Raw genomic sequence first — 14,658 nt, 5'->3', positions numbered from 1 at the left:
ACATGAAGAAACTGAAGAAAAGATGCATTTTGAGGGTAGGGTGGCTTTACATGTGCATTAGCTTCCTGCGTCAGTCTCAGCTAATAGATATTGATGCAAGCACTGATGACTGCATTGTCATTATATCTACTGTCTCTTTAGTAGGGCCGCTCTCTCTCTATCTGGGCAAATGCAACAAGTTGCTGTCACCGTCAACCAAGGTCCCAGCATGCCCTGCTATTTTATTTAGTTTTGGGAGAAAATCCAGATAATAGGAAGTTTTGTAGATTTGGCAACTGTTATTTCTTCAGCTCTAACATAAAGGTAGAGGAGAGAGCTGCAAAAATAACAAACCTGTTCCATGCAAGATATTTACCCTATAGTGGTTATAGGAAGTGCCTTGTGCTGTGACACACCTGTGTTCAGGGGGAATATGCAGGAGTAGCGCACACTGGGAGAGGTGATTTTAGCGAACCTTTTAGGGTTCTGTGACATTAGACACTACACTATCCTACCAAAAGTATTTGGACACCCCTATCAGTAGAATGGATCGTGTCTTATTAGCATGTCACGTGTCATAAACCACGCTACATAAGATGCAGATCCTTGGAGGTGTCAGCCATAGTTTGTGACAAGAACTGCAGGATATTGAATATATGGAGCGGGAGGGGTATCATCTTTCCTTAAGGGTGACTACCCACTAGCGGGGTTTTTTTCGCTGCAAATTCGCTGCGTTTTTTTTTTTCAGATGCCTATGGGACTTCCTAATGTTAAAAACGCAACGCAACATTGCCTTTTTAACATTAGAAAGTCCCATTGACAATTGGAAAAAAAAAGCAGCATATTCGCAGCAGAAAAAAAACACTAGTGAGTAGTCACCCTTAGGCCTCCTTCCCACGAACGGATTTCCGCCGCGTAATTCGCGGCGAAAATCCGCTGCGTTGCCCGCAGCTATTAGGTTCTATTGAACCTAATAGCACAATGCTCACGATGCGTAATTCCAGCGCGGAATTACGCACCGCGATTTCTCCCGTCCTCACCCGCAGCATGCTCTATTTTCTGCGGGTGAGGACGGGCTGTACGCACTGACGGCTTCCATTGCAGTCAATGGAAGCCGTCCGTTCACGCTATCTCCCGCTGTAACCAGCGGGAGATAGCGTGAAAAAACGCTTTCCCGCCCACCGCCGCGCGTCATCTGACGCCAAATGACGCGGCCGGCCGCGTCACGTGACACGGCCGGCCGCGTCACGTGACACGCTCGGTGACGCGGCGGTGGTGGGCGGTGACGGGCGGTGACGCGGCGGTGGTGGGCGGGGAAGCGATTTCACGCTATCTCCCGCAGGTAAGTATAGGGGCTCTGGGGGGCGCCGTGACGGGCTTCACTGCGTAATATTACGCGGCGGACCCCGTCACGCTCGTGGGAAGGAGGCCTAAGGGAGAGCATCTAAAAGGTGAGTGAGGAGACTTATAAGGCCATGCATGCTCCTCTGGGTAATATGCAAATAAGAAAGCTGGAACAATACCTCTGCAGTGCCACCTATTGGAGGGCAGCATTCCGGCAAATCAATGTCCAACCCTTTACATAGGTCTTTGTAACAATGATTGGAAATTGAAAGTCTAGCCAGAATCCATATGCAGACAGCTGTTTAGGGGGTTTTGCCCTTCATCAGTGTTCAGTAGGATTCTGGCTTGGCTAGTGAGAGGCCTGTATACGTGTGTTGGAAGAGGTATCATCACTCCTTAGGGAGAGCACCTGGAATGTGGGTGAGGAGACTTATAAGGCCATCCATGCTCCTCTGCAAAATATATGCAAATAAGGAAGATGGAACAAGACCTCTGCAGCGCTGTGTTACATTGGTTTAAGGATATGGATGTTCCACAATTGGACTGGGCTGCACAGAGTCCTGACCTGAGCCCTACTGAACATCTTTGGAATGAACTGGAATGTTGGGTCAAGAAATATGAACAGCGTCCTTCTTTGAGAGAACTTGATAGATGTTTTCAGGATGAATGTAGGGAAATGCCCACTGAAATGTATCAGATGTTAGTAGAAAGTATGCCATGGAAAGATGGAGCATTAGACAGGAGAACCACACGGACTTTAGTACACATTGTGCAACCTCAGAGCTTTCCTATATAAGAAGAAAATTCAGCAATTGTCCTGCAATCCTTGCAAAGTCTCCAAGAGATTCTTTTGTGTAGCACTGTGTGTTATGATTGCTCTGCCTATAGGAAGATGCTGTCCTAAGACACTGTTTTTAGAGGAAACTGGTTTTCCCACTTGCCAGTTGCATCTACCCAGCGGTTCACTTACCCAACATAGTTATATGTTAGACACGGCTATGAGCCCAGGTAACAGTGAAGCTACTGATTTGGGGATCCTCATAGAAGGACACAAGATAGTTATTTTATTTACTGCATGAAATAATGTCCAAGAGATCACAAATATTTGTTTTGTGTCTCACCTTCTTGTCGGGAAAGTTAATCACTCTAGAGAAATAGATTCACGTAATTCATTAGACGCTAGTAATGTCAGTGAGACATTAATACGAGATCAGTTACAAAACGCATGTCTCCACTGTGTCTAGGTATTGGGAATATTTTAATGGATAGTAATTAGTACATAGTTGCATCCTGTAGGCATCATAACCTCTTCTAATAGGCTAGTGGCCAAGTAACATGTGGTCACCGGAAGATCACGGCCATGTGTTCCCGTTGAAGTTCTCAACCAAACCACACGCATTAATAGTTTGGTACCTGTTTTGCATGCTCATCTGGTGCTCCACCCTGCTTGGGATGACTCTGCCTTGTCAATTTTGGATGTTTTTGGTTTGTGTTAGACCACAGAATTTTTTTTTTTAAAGCGTTAGTACGGTTGTAAAACACAACTTGTTTCGATTCATCCCATGTTGATTTGCTAGGGTCGGTGTCAGTTTGTGTGCAGATTGGTCAGGCTCTTTTTTTATATGCACTTTGCTTTGTGCAATGGAGAATGGTCATGCTGGATCAAGACTTGTTGGACAAAGCTGGATCACCTGTCCATTGTAAGCTGTAACCTGTACCTGTTCAGGCAGTAAGGGGCCCATTTGAAACTCCACCCAATGTTAGAGCTGGCACACTCTACTTCTCTATTTTGACCAATCCCAAATCCCCAGAGCTGCTGGTGGTAACATATTTTCCTGTCACATTTTAGATCTGTTACTTTTGTATAAAATTATTGCTTTTCAGTGAAGATAGAATATTTTTGTGACTATAATTAATTTTTTTTGTCTGCTTACATTTCAGGTCGGTGGCACGGTATTTTGTGCAGGACAGATTGCACTAATCCCTTGTACTATGAAACTTATTCCGGGAGGAATCGTGGCAGAGAGCAGTTTGTCGCTGCGCCATGTTGGTAGAGTCTTGGATGCCATCAGTCCTGGCACTTCCCAAAGTCATGTTATGCTTGCCCATTGCTACGTGACACGGAGCTCCTACATACGTTACGCTATGAGAGCGTGGGAATCCTCTGCTGAAAACGAGGTGAGGAAAGTTATGAAAGTTGAGTTATGTTCGTAAGGCACAGCAGCTCAGGTCTTCTTCACATCGCTGGTATTACGGTGTTATCGCCTCCATTGTTCTGCTCCATTATAGTCGCCTAACAGTGAAAGTGACAGCGGTGCTGGAATCATTGTATGTTAGGCATGAACAGCACTCGATGGATTCACTGGACTGAAATGGTGTCTTACCGGTTTACCGTTTATTTCTGGTTACTTTAGCAAAATCTGCGATGAAGACTCCTAACGGAAGCTCTGAAAGGGCCTTAGAAATCAGTGGGTCTAAATGTGTGTGAATAGATTCTCTAGACAAGGCCGAGGAATATGTCAGCGTGACCATATAAATCATTTGGAATGTAATATCGGATAACGTTTTACGCTCATCTGCTTTTCATACTGGACGTCTAAACTGCAAGTTATGTCTTTCTTTTACCTGCAGGGTACCTGCCCTGACCTTACAGTAGCTGTCGTTCCCCGGCTCCCACGTGGGGCTGTTGTAGAGTGGCATGTCATGGCTGCTGTCAGCGATCCGGATGGCAGAAGAAATATATCAGTGACTGAGAAAAGTTGCGGATTCCAGGTTGCACTGAAGGGCTCTGTATCTAGCTGTGAGACCTGTGCCTCTCTTGTACTGTCCCTTTCTGCAACTCGGGCTGAGTCTTTGGACTGGTGCAATGTTGGACGACTTGTGCAGACTTTTCTCCATAAAGCCTTTGCTGAGCTGCCGAAAAAGTCGGCTCTCATACCAGTGTGCTGCAGAGTTTTCCACCGGAGCGACGGTGTAGGCTTACAGAGCCTCATAGGAGGTAAGTCAAGCATGCCACATGTGATGTAAGGTAAATTTATGCTTTCTGTTCTGTCTGTTACTTTTGGCTATCTGTTGGCGGTTTACAGCAGTAGTGGGACAAACTCTTTGCCGTTTTGGTTGACCAATGTAATCAACCTGTTGCAGGACTGATGACATAAAGCTTTATGCAGCTTAAAAGAATGGCGCGCTGAGTATTATTTGAGTGATGCTGCCAATCACATCATGAGGCCATCTTATCACTGCTTTAGGGTATGGCTACACGAGACAGCTGAAAATCCACTGTGAACTTGTTAATAATCCACAGCTGGAAAAAGGGCTGCTTTCACATCTGCAGGGAGGGTTCCAGTTTCCTGCCCTGTTCAGGGAGCAGGAAAGGGGAATCCCCTATCCGAATGAGTCCATCTTCTGATGTAACCAATTGGACCCTATTGACTATAAGGGGGTCCCGTCTGTTTCCCCTTATTTGGCTGGCATTTTACTGGAAGAAAAATCGCTTAATGCATCACTTTTTGTTCCAGTATTTTGTGCCACATCTACGAAAGAACCTCCAGCAATGCAAATGTGAAACCACTCTAAATAGTGCAGAAAATCCTCAGCAGACCTGCCTCATGTACCTGGAGAGGTTGTCAAAATACTAATGATGATCTGTCCGTCCATGAGTGAGTTACATACTCCTTCCCTGATCACATGACTGGGACTTCAACACAGGTCCTGTAAGCACACGGCTGCTGTCCGGCTAGGTGTGCGTTAGTATTCCTCAGCAACTGAGGCCACAGGGGGGGGGGGGGGGGGGGGTTGTAGGGGATGGAATACTAACAAATACCTACAGCAGCCGTGTGCTTACAGGACCTATCATGCAGGACTCTACTGTGCTTCTTTTCATCACTGTTGTATGAAGAATGTATGAAGCAGAGCTGTATGTGATGTTTATGTAGCGGTGCTGTGCGTGTGTGACATGCATGTAGCAGAGCTGTGTGGCACAATGCGCCACCAGAAGCACTGGCACTATATATTTTCTAATAATTACTAGTCTTTTATATAGTAACTGATAAGAAAGAATATAGCTGAGGGCTCATTCACATGGGTGCATTTTCCATCTATGTGCTGTTCGTATATTTCATGGGCAGCACATGAACCCAATTAGGCTAGTCATTTTTTCATACAGACCGATGGTCCATATGAAGAAAACCACAGCATGTTCTTTTCTGGTCCATATTGTGGACCAGAATTGGACATGCAATGTATTCTCCCTGTGCACACAAACGTGTCCATTGCCCATCTGCTGTCTGATGCAAGTTACCCGCATCATACACCCGTGTGAATAGGCCCTGGGTGAGTCTGCTGTGTACATGAGCCCAGTGCTCTCCCTTTCCCTATACCAATGATTGAGAACCACCGTATAGTGGCAGTCAATCATTCATGGGGGTGATGGGCTACAAGCCCTACAGCATATTCAGGTAATAAGTGGCCATGCAGCAACTGCATGGACAGGAGGATGTCATCCATTGAGCTTTTGTGGAGATCACTCTTCATTTGAGGCCTGGATGGTGGTTTTGGTTCCTGGTCGGTAAGTGGAGTTAGGATATGAGATCTACATGTATTAATAGTGCTAGCTGGAGGGCGCTGACTCTACTACATGACATAATGGTGCCCACTTGGCTAATCCGGGCGTGGATATTCTCCATACTTTATGCTGATGTCACTTTTTTGGTGCCAGCGTTAAGAGACTTCCCTGAAGACAGGAGAAAACCTGTAAGCGGATGAGATATCATTAGTAAAGCTTTCAGCAGTAGCTCATATCTTGGAGAAGGCTGCTAATTAGTTAGTGCCTGCTACTGAGGTAAGTCTATTACCCGTTCAGGCGAAATGCAGATTTATTCCAAGTCTAGGCATACTTAACTCTTTAATAAAAGAACTCTTGTAAATAATTGCAATAGAAAAATATTTTTTTAAATTCCCTAAAAAAAAATACGACTAGTTGTCTTTTCCAGTGAAATCATTACAATTCTTACTTTTATCTGTTAGCAAAAACTGACTGCCAGCTTAGTTTTACTGCCCTGACAAAGTGTGGAGCTACATGGGAGAGCGGGATCTATCACTGATTAACCAGGCAGATGTTTAATTCAGGAGCGTAGAGACAACCCATGCAAAACCGTTATGTCAGCGGTAATAGTTGTCACCCAGCTTTCTCAGAAACCGGTATAACGAAGAGCGGCGCAACAGGATCTCTAATGATGGGGAAGAAGAGTCGTCAAAAACTTATACTGTAAGGGAAACCGCCCGGAATATTTACACATCAGATATGGCAGTTATGGCAGGTTGTCGACACCATTTGCATCATCAATATTTCATGAAGATTTCTACTTCGACATAAAGTGTTGATCAACTTTATAACTGCTCTACTTTACTTGTTTTGTACTGATTTCGCAAGGTGCCTTTTTTACACCCATCACTGTGACACTTCAGCTACAACCGCAGCCTTTTTCAAGCAATGTGTAGAAGCCTATTGAAACAGCCCTTGGCATCAAAAAAATGCATGATTATATACTTGTCTACCTGGGGTGTTGGATTGGAAATGATCCCCTTCCCAATTCTGAGTCTCAGCTGTCAGAGTTCCTAAAAACCCCTAACTTGTGGCCTATATTGGAATCTCCCTCAATTGTATCTGGTAAAGTGCTTCTTAGTGAAGATTCACAGAAAAGCGTACTGTATATCTGTTTGGGACATTACTTACTAAGTGGTGAACCCTTTGATCATATGGTTGATTTTGTAGGAATTAAAAAAGTAATCTATGGTTTGATGTCATGAGTATTTGATGATAAATATATATTTTTTTATGGGTTTTTTTGTATTAGGTCTCCTTTTTTCATGGGCATTCAGTACCTTCTCCACTTTTTAACCCATCCCTATTTTTTTTTATAAGGGAAGTAGAAGGAGAGGCAGGTCAGGTTTCTTTGTGGGGGCGTCCTTTTCAGGACGGTTACTCCACTTGTTCATCTAGATGTTATAGATTGGGACATTGTATGGCGCAGTTAGGTTTTTTTTAATATAATTTGATTGCTTATTAAAATGTTATCTTTTAATCAAAGAATACAGTACTCTTTTCTGTGAATGTCTTGTGGCTGTGACTATATGTTTTTGCCTGTAGGGGGTGTTTTATTCCTGACATTCTGTGAGCTTAAAGTGCTTCCTATACATAGACTGACTTCACAATATTAATCTCATTCAGAAGAGAGAAATAAATATACCAAAATGATAGGTTCAGCCAAATTTGCTTTAAAAGGTATGGCCATACATTATTTTTACTATACCACAATGCACAATCATTCCATTGCGTGGCTTTGGGGGGCATGCTGTGGTTAAAAATGTCAGCATGCTATATTTGTAACGTTTTTATGGTCTTTTTGCCGCTTCAGTGTGAAGACCGTGATTACGGAATGTTGGATTTCTTGTTTCTTTTCTGGAATCAAAACTGCAGCTGAAATCGCATATTGACCTAACATTTGTGGAATACGCCCCTACGGTGGTGACACGAAGGCCATCCTTACGTAGTCCCCTGGCGAACACAAAGCTGCTTTAACTGTTTATAGATAATTGCCAGCTTATGGAATCTGCTGCCAAAACCTTATGTCTGTGGGCATTTTTAGTGTGTACCCTGCGCCCCCCTCCCAGTTGGGGCCTGGATTGATTATTTGAGGGGTCCTCATTCATACATACATTTACATTACAAGTGCATGCATTTGGCTGTGCGTTCCCTCCTTGCCCCCCTCACTGGTACAGCTGGGGAACTTGTAATGAACGACTCCTTGATTTAATAAAGCCCAATTATTGCTGCTGTTTATCTGCTCATTTGGAACATTTTGGGATTCAGCAAATTGCAGCGCTCCCGGCCTTTCCAATTTCAAGAGCTGCTAATATCCCCATCAGGCCCTGAATTAATAAAGCACAACAAAAAAATCCTCTTTCTAAGGAGATTATCATTACACAGCGAGCCGCTGCCGCTTCTCCGCTCCCTAGAACTTGTAAAGAGTCAGCGAGGCTGCTGAACATTGTCTTTCTTCCCTCTCTGGGGCCTCTCTTGGGCCATATTTCAATTTTTGAGGCTTTTTGTACTGCTCAGAAATATATGGTCAGTCCTGTGCATCAGGAATCGACATGTGAAGTAAGACTACAAATATACTATGGGAATATACCATCAATTCCCCGATATATCCCTATCTGGCCCCCAGCAGAGGCGGAAAGGAAAAGCAAGCATGAGATCGCATTCCAGCGATGGGGAGCAGCAACAGTCTTGCTCCCTCTCTGATGCTGGAAGAGACGGGTTGTCTATGTGCCACTCTATGTATATATGCCATTTGCATGTCGTGGATAAAGACATACAGCCTACACTCCGCTGTCTCTACTATGGAAGCAATAGACGTTTTAGTTTTGGTACAACCCCTTTAAGTAGCTGCATGATTAGGCATCCATGTCATTCTGGGGTATAGGAAAGCTGGGTGATGACCTCTCTTACAGCAGTAATGGCAGCTATTTCAGTTTCTATCCAATTACTTAAGAGATGGCTATAACAATATCTGACCACACAGTTTAGATAGCTGTTGGCCGACAGCTATTCCTCCCATCTTACATATGCATGCACATTCCACTTGTATGTGATTTTAGTTAGCAGAGGGCAAGAAACTGCCACCATATACCTCTGGCAGCAGCCTATGTGCCTTGGGAGCAAAGGATTGGGCATGTTGAAATTCAGCATGTCTGATCCTTTTTTTCCCAAACATCTGTCTGTGAAGATGGGTTTGGCTGACTTTGATCTATCATGTTACCTTCAAGCAGTTAAATACAGCGGTCTCTCAATATACAGTAATAATTGATTATGGGATGAGCATTGTATGCTCAAAATATTAGGGCTTACTTTTGGCAATTTGACAGAAAACTGTCGTACATGTTTCGCACCATATTTACTGTATGTTTAGACCCTTTCAGACTTTTATTTAGCTAGTCCCTTGTTTAAAAGGGGGCGTGGCCTGAATTGCACCAAATTGCTGCAAATTGTGCCAGAATTTTGGCACTTTTTTGGTGTAAACTAAACCAACCAAAAACTGGTCTAAACTTAGACTAGACAGCCTTAAAATGTAACAGATTTATCATTCAGCAAAGGTTCTGTGATAAATCTGGTGCATTTTCAGATTGTCTAGTCTAAAGGCCCATTTACACGTAACAATTATCGCTCAGAATTTGTTTAAACAACTAATAATGAGCGATAAGCGTTACATATAAATGCGGGCATTGTGCACTTTTCGTTTGAACAATGATTTTAAGGTGAACTTCAAATTCATCTACTGGGAGATAAAGCAAACACATTTATCTCTCAGTGGCACAATGTTATCTCCATGGGAGTAGGCAGCCCTGAGCAGAACAATGCAGCAGTGTGCACAGCTTGGTGTGTGATTAATCACACGCTGGGCTCTGCAAACAGCTCCTGGAGGCCCTTTTATATGCGAATGCAGATGATGAAGTGTGAATGGATATTAATGCTTTATGAAAATCACAAAATCTTTCAGTCTTTTCAAAGATTATCTCTGGCATGTAAATGGGCCGTTAGTTTGTACTGTCTCACTTTGAGATACAATGTGATTTATTTACTAATGCTATGTTGAGACCTAAGCTTTATGGAAAACTAATTGGTCTTAAAACCCCTAAAATGATGATCAAAGTTATGTAAAAGGAAGATTGAAGAAAATAAAGTACACAACTATTGAAGCAAGTCCTTACATATAAAGCTGCTGGAAGTAGTAAATCACCTCCTATATAGAGGACAGGAGCTTCTATAGGGTCCGGTATAGTACACCACAAAAATCACATTGAGCCACCTTCACCTGGCGCTCAGCCTGGTACATGTACAGCACAGTATAAGACATGTAGTACATATATAAAGAATGTTTGTAATTAACCAAGTCTTTTCTGTTGTTTGCAGATTTGCCTGCGATTCTGAGAGACGTTTGGGGTGAGACGTCCCCCTGTCTGGCCTTGGTTCCTGTAGTAGAACTGTCCAGTTCAGAATATCTGCACTTGTCTATGTGGCTCAGCACTTGATCCTATGAAAAGGCACATCCAAGAGTTCTGTGGACTTATGATAAGAGTTTACAGCGTGAGACTCCTCTATGTGCATAGGACCGGTGGGCACCGTCGTTCTGAAACATCGAGAAGATATCCGCATCGTCATTCTTTTACTCTGAGCCATGGACTAATCTTTTGTATATACCAGTATATCATTGTTCTATATACTGCAGCTCTAACAGAAAACTTTAGAGTTGTTTTATATTATACTTCCACCTGTGCCCACACACAAATCAACCACGGAGACGGGCATCTTGAGTGGTGCACCACCCTCCCATATAGATATATGTTGGGGTGCCATTCCACGGGCCATGTTTAACACATCTTACCACAGATAGCTGGGGTGAGGTTGCAAGTCCCGCTGCAGCCCAATTATGGCAAATCACAGGCATTAGTGGCAGCTTCTAACACTTGTATGGTAGCCCCCTAAACTGGTCATTCATGTAATGATAATAGTTAGGGATTATGATTGTCTATAAGTTGCTAAAATGTTTTAGCTGCTACCAAAGGAAAATCTGTTCCTTTGTTCATAAATTAATGCTTGGTTCACTTATTTATTAACCAACAGAAGTAAAGCGGGTGCAATGCAAAGGTTCACTATGTGCTGGTATATTTTCTTTTGCATTTGCCCCTTCCCCAGCAGGCTCCTCTCTACTGGTGGTCTGTCGGGGCATCCTGAGCCCGGTCACCTTGTGTGCCCTCACACATCCACTGGCCCTAACACCTCCCAACAGTCTGGTCAGACTCTCCTCTCTACCGGTGGTCCATCGGGGGGTTCTGATCCCGGTCACCTTGTGTGCCCTCATACATCAACTGGTCCCAACATCTCACAGTCTGGTCAGAACAGCCCAGGTGGGGGACAATTCATCGATACGACCATCTAGCTTCTCACATCCCAATAATGCTCCCCTCTCAGACTCTGGTAACGAGGTGAAATCTCTTCTCTGCGTCGTAGAGGTGTCTAGTGGGCAACAGGCTCTACAGAAGCAGAAGTAGAGGTCACTACAGACAAGGAGTCTCCCAGAGCCTTTTATAGGCCAAGGGGGAACCACTTTTAGTGCCTCAGGTGACAAGACCGTTCATCTAATCACACCACAACGCTAATCATTTGTATATCTGCCTGAGATGTAACTGCATGCCGAGTTTCGCAGAAAAGCGACAACTTCTCCTACGGGCTGGAATTTTTTTTTACAAAAAGTGTAGATATTCCTTCTTCACAGACTAGTGTATGCAAACTAACAATGACCAACCACATGAAGTTGTACATCAGCAATATTGAGGGCCTAAAATTGGAGTATATGAGAATGCTGTTAACCTATATAGAATTAATCAACAATTTACACTGCTCCCCTTCAGTGGTCGTTTGAAGTAGGTTATAAACATAAAAGTTGGCCAAACAGGATGAACTTATACATATGGGGGCCTCGTGACTCTGGCCTGATATCAGCTGATGAATTTCAGCATGCCCTGTTAAATGTCTGCAAAGTTGAAGTGACTGGGGACTGCCAAGTTGGTGATGGCACTCAGGCATCTGCCTGCATACTTTATTCTCAAGCAGCGGGTAGGTGGAGGAGTCGCAGGTTGATGGAAGGGCTACATGAATACTTTCGTAACTCCAGAGGAAATGAAATTTGCCTTATTTACAAAAACAGCAGATTTGTGTGTGCATCAAATAAAGTAAATGTAACACTTTGGCCCTTATTTACTAATACTGTCTAAAGGTTAGGTAGTGCAAACCGATTAGACAGTCTAAGGCCGGCTTCACACGAGCGTGACGGGCTCCGCTGCGGAATATTCCGCGGCGAAGCCCGTCACGGCGCCCCCCAGAGACCCCATACTTACCAGCGGAAGATAGCGTGAAGACGCCCCGCCCACCGCCGCCGTGTCATGTGACACGCCCACCGCGTCACATGACGCGGCCGCCCGTGTCATGTGACGCGGCGGCGGTAGGCGGGAAAGCGTTTTCACGCTATCTTCCGCTGTGTTACAGCGGGAGATAGCGTGAACGGACGGCTTCCATTGACTGCAATGGAAGCCGTCAGCGCGTACACCCCCGGCAAATAGAGCATGCCGCGGGTGAGGACGGGTGATTTCACGGTGCGGAATTCTGCGGTGGAATTCCGCACCGTGAGCATTGTGCTATTAGGTTCAATAGAACCTAATAGCTGCGGGCAACGCAGCGGATTTTTGCCACGAATTACGCGGTGTAAATCCGTTCGTGAGAAGGAGGCCTTAAAATGTGCCAGATTGATCACTGAATGATAAATCTGTCGAATTGTAAGACGGTCTAGTCTGTTTAGATAAACCCTTAGTTTATACCAAAAATTGTGCAAAAATGTTGGTTTAATTTGCGTCACTTTGGTGAATTTTAGGCCACGCTTTTTTTTTCGTACAAGTCGAAACATTGTCTAAAAGTGCCTAAAAACACATGATAATTGTGCTGCAAGCATGTGAGACAATTGTCCTGCGTTATTTGTGCCAGAAAACTGTATTTTGAATTGTAAATAAGCCCCAATGTCTTCTGTCAGGGCTACATTTAGTTACATACAATAACACACATACATGACTGGGCACATTCTTTCAGGTTATGTGATGTACATATGGTGGCATTTCTAATGGTTTGTGAATTTTTCACCTGATATTTTTACTTTACAGAGACCTAATAAAGCAAGAGTTTTTTTTACTTAACGGTGTGACTTATGAGAAATCACTGCCTGTAGTACATGAGAAATAAAGAAGCACATTTTTCCATCCCTGCTGCTCTCATCTGATCTAGGTGTCTCCTATGTATATTGTAGTCACTTCCATGTAGTGCAGCCTCCTGTCTGATACTGATGAGGCACCACCTTGATTTCTAGATTTCTTCTTACTTTCTCTTCCTTTTTGCTATTTCAACAATCCCATGATGCATCAGCACAGCATTACATAACCAGCTAGAGACCATACTATCTCAGCCTGCTGGGAGGAAAGTGTAATTATCATTAACCTAAAATAAGCTAAGTTAAGTAATGGAGGATGAGCTGTCGTGTTCTTCATTATAAGTGTATAACAGGAGCATCTAATCGTTTGCAGTAACTAGGATAGGAGTTACCCCACCCCCATGAACAGTTTGTGTGGTACAATCCATGTGGTTTCATACAACAGGACATTCTGATGACTGAGCTGTGATGACCCCTCCAGAGAACAGAAAGGCAAGGAATTCTCAGGGGAATGGGGGTGGGGGGTCCCCATGAGATCACATGACCCAACTGAAGAGTATTTTTCAGATAGAAAGGATAACTAAACAAAGTAATACTAGCCATCCTAGACATAGGAGGGTTAATAATGAATGAAAAGAAGAGTCACCAGAGTCTCTTTAAACATATGCATAAAATGAAAGGTGAAATACTAGAGATGAGCGAGTATGCTCGCTAAGGCACATTACTCGAGCGAGTAGTGCCTTAGCCGAGTATCTCCCCGCTCGTCTCTAAAGATTCGGGAGGCGGGGAGGAACGGAGGGGAAATCTCTCTCCCACCCCCCACCCCCCCACCCCCCCGCCGCAACTCACCTGTCACCGGCGCCGACCCCGAATCTTTAGAGATGAGCAGGGAGATACTCGGCTAAGGCACTACTCGCTCGAGTAATGTGCCTTAGCGAGTATACTCGCTCATCTCTATGAAATACATATTTGCATCTCATCTGTGAAAGCATAGCAGAAAAAAGACAAACACTTTAAAGTCTTTTTCTATTTCTGTGTAATTATTCCATTTCACCACTTGAGGGCAGCAGTGAGTAAAAGTTGTGTGTTGAATGATGTTCTGTGAATGCATGTGCACACTAATGGTAGATAAGGTATACTGCGCTGTACATACCAGCACAATAACAACATTTCAGTTGGGCAAGCTCATTATTATGTTATAAAAGCTGCTTTTAAACTGGGCAATTATCATAGAAAAAAAGTGTCGCGATCGAGCGCATGTGTGCAAGGCCCCATTGAAATCAACATGAGCATTATACCGTGATTACCGCGGCATTTAAAACATTGCAGTAAAAAAACAATGTGCGAGAGTGGCCTAAGGCCACTCTTGGACATGTGTTCACAAAACTCCACATTCAAAACCGCAGCATTTTACCACAATTTTGAGCGGCATTTATGGATGCATTGCACAGTGTTTTTTAGCGCACCCCATCATGTTCAAGCGTAGATCTGCGAAGCACCATTGAAATCAATAGAGGCG

At 43.9% G+C, this 14,658-nt stretch overlaps 1 protein-coding gene across 3 annotated transcripts in view; it reads left to right on the top strand.

Annotated features, from left to right (window-relative positions):
* DPH6 (diphthamine biosynthesis 6) overlaps positions 1–13,128 on the top strand; it is a 73,747-nt gene extending 60,619 nt beyond the window's left edge. For 2 of the 3 annotated variants that reach the window (XM_066608588.1, XM_066608587.1), the window contains exons 13-15: positions 3,265–3,501; positions 3,955–4,321; positions 10,298–12,342. In XM_066608588.1, coding sequence (XP_066464685.1) covers positions 3,265–3,501; positions 3,955–4,321; positions 10,298–10,416 — 723 coding nt within the window. In that variant the 3' untranslated portion in view covers positions 10,417–12,342. Of the gene's footprint in view, positions 1–3,264; positions 3,502–3,954; positions 4,322–10,297; positions 12,343–12,669 lie in introns of those variants that run through there. The other variant, XR_010793230.1, reaches the window with a different exon arrangement.
* Positions 13,129–14,658: the final 1,530 nt, after the last annotated feature.

Source organism: Eleutherodactylus coqui, chromosome 6 (assembly GCF_035609145.1).
Source record: "Eleutherodactylus coqui strain aEleCoq1 chromosome 6, aEleCoq1.hap1, whole genome shotgun sequence".
Taxonomy (NCBI): Eukaryota; Metazoa; Chordata; class Amphibia; order Anura; family Eleutherodactylidae; genus Eleutherodactylus; species Eleutherodactylus coqui.
This window is presented reverse-complemented; position numbering and strand designations above follow the sequence as displayed.